Genomic DNA, 7582 nt, shown 5'->3' with positions numbered 1-7582 from the left:
CATGATGACCACAGGCCCACAGGGGGCCACTGCCACGGTGGCCACGCCCACCCCACAGTGGCCACGCCCACCCACCAGCGGCCAATAGCCAGCTCCTGGTGGCCACCAGCCCCACGTGACCACTGCCACGGTGACCACGCCCACCCCGGTGGTAGCCACGCCCATCTCCACGGTGGCCACGCCCATTCTGACGGTAGCCACGCCCATATTTAGGTTAACCACGCCCACCCTCGCGGTAGCCACACCCAGCCCATGCTGGCCACGCCCACCCTGATGATGGCCACGCCCACCCCGATGGTGGCCAGGCCCATTCCCTTGGTAGCCAGGACCACTCCCGCGGTGGCCACGCCCACCCTGACAGTAACCACGCCCACCCCACACTAGCCACGCCCAACCTGACTGTAGCCACGCCCATTTCCGCGCTAACCACGCCCACCCACACTACCCACGCCCACCCCACATTAACCACGCCCACCCCGCGCTAACCAGTTTTTCCCCGTTTTTCCCCAATTTCCCCCATTTCCTCCCATTTTTCCCCAATTTTCCCCCGTTTCCCCCCATTTTTCCCCGTTTTTCCCCATTTTCCCCATTTCCCCCGTTTTTCCCCATTTTTCCCCATTTTTCCCCGTTTTTCCCCGTTTTCCCCCTTTTTTCCCCATTTTTCCCCATTTCCCCCGTTTTTTCCCCGTTTTTCCCCGTTTTTGCCCCATTTCCCCCCCATTTTCCCCATTTCTCCCCCCAGTATTCCCCATTTTCCCCCATTTCCCCCATTTCCCCCCATTTTCCCCGTTTTTGCCCCGTCTCCCCGCCCTCACCGGCGATGAAGGAGCCCGGGGGCATCTGGCTGTAGTTGGCGCCCCCGGGGTGGGGGAGGGCCCCGCCCGGGGGGGTCCCGAAGGAGCCCCCGAAGCTCGGGGGGGTGGCGTAGGGCCCGGGCGGGAAGCTCTGGGGACAGCACGGGGACCCCGCGTCACCTCGCGGGGCCACCACTGTCACCTCCTCATTGTCATCCCCCAATGTCACCTCCGGGGTCACCTCGCGGGGCCACCACCCCCTGTCACCTCCCAGTGTCACCTCTGGGGTCACCTCGTGGGGCCACCACCCACTGTCACCTCCCAGTGTCACCTCCCAGTGTCACCTCCACTGTCACCTCCACTGTCACCCCCCAGTGTCACCTCCCCAATGTCACCTCCGGGGTCACCTCTGGGGTCACCTCCGGGGTCACCCCCCCAGTGTCACCCCCAATGTCACCTCCCACTGTCACCTCTGGGGTCACCCCCCAGTGTCACCTCCCAGTGTCACCTCCCCACTGTCACCTCCCCATTGTCACCTCCACTGTCACCTCCCAGGATCACCCCTCTTCTGTCACCTCCTGCTGCCACCTCCCATTGCCACCTCCAGGGTCACCTCCCCATTGTCACCTCCCAGTGTCACCCCCATGGCCAGGGGTGTCCCCAAGGTCAGGGGTGTCCCCAGGGTGTCCCCAGGATGTCACCAACAGGTTGGGGACGTCCCCAGAGCAGCGCCGGTGTCCCCAGGGGGGTGGGCAGTGTCCCCTGGGCAGGGTGACAATGCCAATGTCCCCTGGGCAGGGTGACAATGCCGATGTCCCCAGGATGGTGGGGACAGGCGACAGGGGTGGCTCTCGGTGCCCTTGCTGGCCAGGCGGCTCAGGATGGCAGGGGCAGGGTGACAATGCCGGTATCCCCAGGGCAGGGTGGCAGGGTTTCAGGGTGGCAGGGTGGCAGTGTGACAGGGTGTCAGGGTGACAATGACAGGGTGACAATGACAGGGGTGTCACTCACAGGAGGAGGGTGGCTCTCGGTGCCCTTGCTGGCCAGGCGGCTCAGGATGGCAGGGACAGGGTGACAATGCCGGTATCCCCAGGGCAGGGTGGCAGGGTGGCAATGACAGGGTGACAATGACAGGGTGACAATGACAGTGACTCACGGGAGGAGGGTGGCTCTCGGTGCCCTTGCTGGCCAGGCGGCTCAGGATGCTGCGCTCGGACATCTGCAGGCGCGCGGCGATGGGCGGGATGCGGGACAGCGTGGCCGGCAGGCGCGTCACGTCCGCCTTCATGTCGCTCAGCAGCTCCTCCAGCTGGTTCAGCACTGCCCGCGCACAGGGAGAGAGAGTGCCTTCAGCCTGCTGCTCACGGGTTACTCACAGGTTACTCACAGGTTACTCACTGCCTACTCACTGCCCGCGCACAGGGAGAGAGAGTGCCTTCAGACCGCTGCTCACGGGTTACTCACAGGTTACTCACTGCCTACTCACTGCTCACTGCCCGCGCACAGGGAGAGAGCGCCGTCAGACCGCTGCTCACGGGTTACTCACAGGTTACTCACAGGTTACTCACTGGTTACTCACTGCCTACTCACTGCTTATTCACTGCCCATGCACAGGGAGAGACAGCGCCTGTCAGCCTGCTACTCACTGCTTACTCACAGGTTACTCACTGCTCACTCACTGTCCACACACAGGGAGAGACAGCACTGTCAGTGCCTGCTACTCACTGCTTACTCACTGCTTACTCACGGGTTACTCACTGCTAACTCACTGCTCACTGCCCACGGGGAGAGAGCTCTGTCAGTGCCCACCCGGTGCTTACTCACAGGTTACTCACTGCTTACTCACTGCTAACTCACTGCCCGCACACAGGGAGAGAGCGCTGTCAGACCACTACTCACTGATTACTCACTGCTTACTCACAGGTTACTCACTGCCCGGGCACAGGGAGACAGTGCTGTCAGCCTGCTGCTCACAGGTTACTCACTGCTTACTCACTGCCTGCTTACTGCCTGCGGGGATACAGAGCGCCGTCAATGCTGCTTACTCATGGCTTACTCACAGGTTACTCCCTGCCTGCTCACTGCTTATTCACAGCTTACTCACTGCTTACTCAGTGCTTACTCACTGCCTGCGCGGGGAGGGAGACAGTGCCCATCAGCCTACTGCCTACTCACTGCTTACTCACAGACTACTCACTGCCTGCTCTAGGCTTACTCACAGGTTACTCATGGGGAGAGGGAGGAGCTGGCAGTTACTCAGGGAGTACTCGGAGCTTACTCGGGAGTTGGAACTGCGTGGGGGAGGGGTGTGAGTGGGCTGGGGGCACTCGGGGGGTGCTCTGGAGTTACTCTGGGGATACTCCGGAGTTACTCTGGGGGTACCCGGAGTTATTCTGGTGATACTCTGAAGTTACTCTGGGGATACCCCAGAGTTACTCTGGGGATACTCCAGAGTTACTCTGGGGGTGCTCCGGAGTTACTCTGGGGATACTACGGAGTTACTCTGGGGATACTCCGGAGTTACTCTGGGTTTATTCCTAATTCTGGGTGTGTTCCTGCCTTACTCAAGGTTTACTCCTGATTTACTCAGGGCGGGCCTCGCCCACAGAGGAGATCCCCCAGCTGTGCTGCTCCCTCTGAGTATCTCCTCGAGGTACTCCGGAGATACTCCGGGGTTACTCCAGGGTTACTCTTAATGCTCTGGGGATACTCATTTGCTACCCCAGAGATACTCCAGGGTTACTCCAAGGTTACTCCAGGGTTACTCCTGCCTTTCTGCAGGGCTGCATGCACAGGGCTACTCCATGGTTACTCCATGTCTACTCCATGGTTACTCCATGGCTACTCCATGGCTACTCCGTGGATACTCGGACACACCGGAGGTGACTGCGGCTCTGCTCTGGAGTTACTCCGGGGATACTCCTGCCATTAAATACACCTGAGATACTCTGGGCTTACACCAGGGATACTCCGGGCTTACACTGGGGATACTCCGGGCTTACACCTGAGATACTCTGGGAATACTCCAGGGATACTCCGGGCTTACACCGGGGTGCTCTGGCCATGCAAACACCGGCGCTACTCCAGCCTTACTCCAGCCTTACTCCCAGCATGCACCGTGGGGATACTCCGGGGATACTCAGGGGATACTCTGGGGATACTCCACCAAAACACCCCTGCGCTGACTTCACTCCGACTAAAATTTACTCAGACTTTGCCCCGACCTTACTCCAACTTCGCTATGACTTTACTCCACCTTTACTCTGACTTTACTCTGGCTTTACTTGAACTTTACCCTAACCTTACTCCAACTTCACTATGACTTTACTCCGCTTTTACTCTGACTTTACTCCAACTTCACTATGCCTTTACTTGGACTTTACTCCAACTTTACTATGATTTTACTATGACTTTACTTTGACCTTATTCCAACTTCACCATGACTTTACCATTACTTTACCCTGACCTCTCTCCAACTTTACTCTGACTTTACTCTGACCTTACTCCAACTTCACTCTGACTTTACTATGATATTACTACTACTTTACTCCAGCTTTACTACAATGTTACTTGGACTCCACCTGTACTACTACTTTACTCCAACTTCACTCTGACTTTACTATGATATTACTACTGTTTCACTCCATCTTTAGTGTAACGTTACTCTGACTTTACTCTGACTTTACTCTGACTTCACTCCAATGTTACTACTACGTTACTTGGACTTCACTCCAACTTTACTCTGATATTACTACGATTTTACTCCAACTTTGCTATGATGTTACTTGGACTTTACTCCAAATTACTCCTACCTTACTCCAACGTTCCTCCTACCTTACTCTGACTTTCCTCCAACTTTCCTCCTACCTTACTCTGACTTTACTCCAACTGTACTACCACTTTACTCAGACTTCACTCTGCCTCCCCACAGCCCCGCCCCCCCCGCATTGGCCCCGNGGGGGGAGACCCCCGGGTGGGGGGTTCAGGGGTTCGTGGGGTGAGGTGTGGGGAGACCCAGGGATGGGGAGTTCAGGGGTGGGGGGAGACCCAACATCTGGAGGGTTCAGCCCTCGCATCACCCCAGTGACACCCTCACTGTCACCCCCATGCCACCCTTGCTGTCACCCCCATGCCACCCCAGTGACACCCTCACTGCCACCCCAGTGCCACCCTTGCTATCACCCCAGTGCCACCTTCGCTGTCACCCTGGTGCCACCCCAGTGACACCCTCACTGTCACCCTGGTGCCACCCTCACTGCCACCCCGGTGCCACCCTCGCTGTCACCCCACTGCAACCCTCACTGTCACCCCAGTGCCACCCTCGCTGTCACCCTTGTGCCACCCCAGTGCCACCATGGCTGCCACCCCCATGCCACCCTGGTGCCACCCTCACTGCCACCCCAGTGCCACCCAGTGCCACCCAGTGCCACCCCATGCCAGGCGGCGCCGCGGGGCTGACCTTGAAGCGGCGCGCCAGGAACTTGTTCTTCATCTCCAGGAAGTTGCCCTTGGAGGCCTCGCCCTTGAAGGGTTCGTTGATGACCCCGAAGGCGCCGTCGTTCTGGATGTCGGTCCAGCGCGCGTAGCCGTGGCTGCGCGCTAAGGAGGCCACTTGTCACCGTGTCACCTGTGTCACCTGTCACTGTGTCACCGTGTCACCCTGTCACCATGTCACTGTGTCACCGTGTCACCTGTGTCACCTGTCACCGTGTCACTGTGTCACCGTGTCACCGCATCATCACATCTCCCTGTCCCCAACATCCCCCACACAGAGCCGTGGCTGCGCGCTAAGGAGGCCACCTGTGTCACCTGTCACTGTTACCGTGTCACTGTCACCTTTTACCGTGTCACTGTCACTGTGTCACTGTGTCACCGTGTCACCTTTCACCGTGTCACCTGTCACTGTGTCACTGTCACTGTGTCACTGTGTCACCGTGTCACCTTTCACTGTGTCACTGTCACTGTGTCACTGTGTCACTGTCACTGTGTCACCTGTCACCTTTCACTGTGTCACCTGTCACTGTGTCACTGTCACCTGTCACTGTGTCACTGTCACTGTGTCACTGTGTCACCGTGTCACCTTTCACTGTGTCACTGTCACTGTGTCACTGTGTCACTGTCACTGTGTCACCTGTCACCTTTCACTGTGTCACCTGTCACTGTGTCACTGTCACCTGTCACTGTGTCACTGTCACTGTGTCACTGTGTCACCGTGTCACCTTTCACTGTGTCACTGTCACTGTGTCACTGTGTCACTGTCACTGTGTCACCTGTCACCTTTCACTGTGTCACCTGTCACTGTGTCACTGTCACCTGTCACTGTGTCACTGTCACTGTGTCACTGTGTCACCGTGTCACCTTTCACTGTGTCACTGTCACTGTGTCACTGTGTCACTGTCACTGTGTCACCTGTCACCTTTCACTGTGTCACCTGTCACTGTGTCACTGTCACCTGTCACTGTGTCACTGTCACTGTGTCACTGTGTCACCGTGTCACCTTTCACTGTGTCACTGTCACTGTGTCACTGTGTCACTGTCACTGTGTCACCTGTCACCTTTCACTGTGTCACCTGTCACTGTGTCACTGTCACCTGTCACTGTGTCACTGTCACTGTGTCACTGTGTCACCGTGTCACCTTTCACTGTGTCACTGTCACTGTGTCACTGTGTCACTGTCACTGTGTCACCTGTCACCTTTCACTGTGTCACCTGTCACTGTGTCACTGTCACCTGTCACTGTGTCACTGTCACTGTGTCACTGTGTCACCGTGTCACCTTTCACTGTGTCACTGTCACTGTGTCACTGTGTCACTGTCACTGTGTCACCTGTCACCTTTCACTGTGTCACCTGTCACTGTGTCACTGTCACCTGTCACTGTGTCACTGTCACTGTGTCACTGTGTCACCGTGTCACCTTTCACTGTGTCACTGTCACTGTGTCACTGTGTCACTGTCACTGTGTCACCTGTCACCTTTCACTGTGTCACCTGTCACTGTGTCACTGTCACCTGTCACTGTGTCACTGTCACTGTGTCACTGTGTCACCGTGTCACCTTTCACTGTGTCACTGTCACTGTGTCACTGTGTCACTGTCACTGTGTCACCTGTCACCTTTCACTGTGTCACCTGTCACTGTGTCACTGTCACCTGTCACTGTGTCACTGTCACTGTGTCACCTGTCACTGTCACGACACAAGGTGACAAGGATACAGGACGATGCCGGCCAGCAGCCAGTAGTCGTGTCACCAGTGCTACATTTACCGTGCTGTCACTGTCACTGTCACTGTACTGTCACTGTCACCGTGGTGTCACCGTCACTGTGCTGTCACTGTCACCGTCCCCACCCCAGGGACGCCCCAGTGCCAAGGATACAGGACGATGCCGGCCAGCAGCCAGTAGTCGTGTCACCAGTGCTACATTTACCTTTGGGGTTTTTGGGGTTCCCAGGATTTGGGGTTTGGGGATTTTCCTGGGATTTGGGGTTTTTGGTGTTCGGGGAGTGGGGTTTGGGATTTGAGGATTGGGGTTTCTGGGATTTGGGGTTTTGGGTTTTTGGGGTTCTCAGGATTTGGGGTTTTGGTGTTTCTGGGATTTGGGGATTTGGGGTTTCTGGGATGTGGGCTGTTGGGATTTGGAATTTTGGGGTTTTTCAGGGATTTGGGGTTTTGGAGTTTTGGTGTTTCTGGGATTTGGGGTTTGGAGTTTTTGGGGTTTTTGGCATTTGGGGTTTTTGGGGTTTGGGGTTTTGGGTTTTTTCAAGGATTTGGGGTTTTGGGGTTTTTGGGATT

General features: G+C 56.7%; 1 protein-coding gene across 1 annotated transcript; it reads right to left on the bottom strand.

Moving 5' to 3' along the window:
* Nucleotides 1–20: 20 nt before the first annotated feature.
* Nucleotides 21–7198, bottom strand: LOC120496323 (chromodomain-helicase-DNA-binding protein 3-like; the record flags this gene model as incomplete). Its single annotated transcript, XM_039696654.1, has 7 exons — nt 21–187; nt 229–354; nt 797–945; nt 1951–2165; nt 3073–3085; nt 5254–5386; nt 7167–7198. Coding segments are annotated over 7 exons (835 nt in total), but the record flags the coding sequence as incomplete, so codon positions are not given.
* Nucleotides 7199–7582: the final 384 nt, after the last annotated feature.

The sequence above is a fragment of the Passer montanus genome, unplaced genomic scaffold (assembly GCF_014805655.1).
Source record: "Passer montanus isolate IOZ18808 unplaced genomic scaffold, ASM1480565v1 scaffold991, whole genome shotgun sequence".
In the NCBI taxonomy this organism is placed as follows: Eukaryota; Metazoa; Chordata; class Aves; order Passeriformes; family Passeridae; genus Passer; species Passer montanus.
The sequence above is the reverse complement of the archived record's forward strand: the minus strand, read 5'-3'. Positions and strand labels throughout refer to the sequence as shown.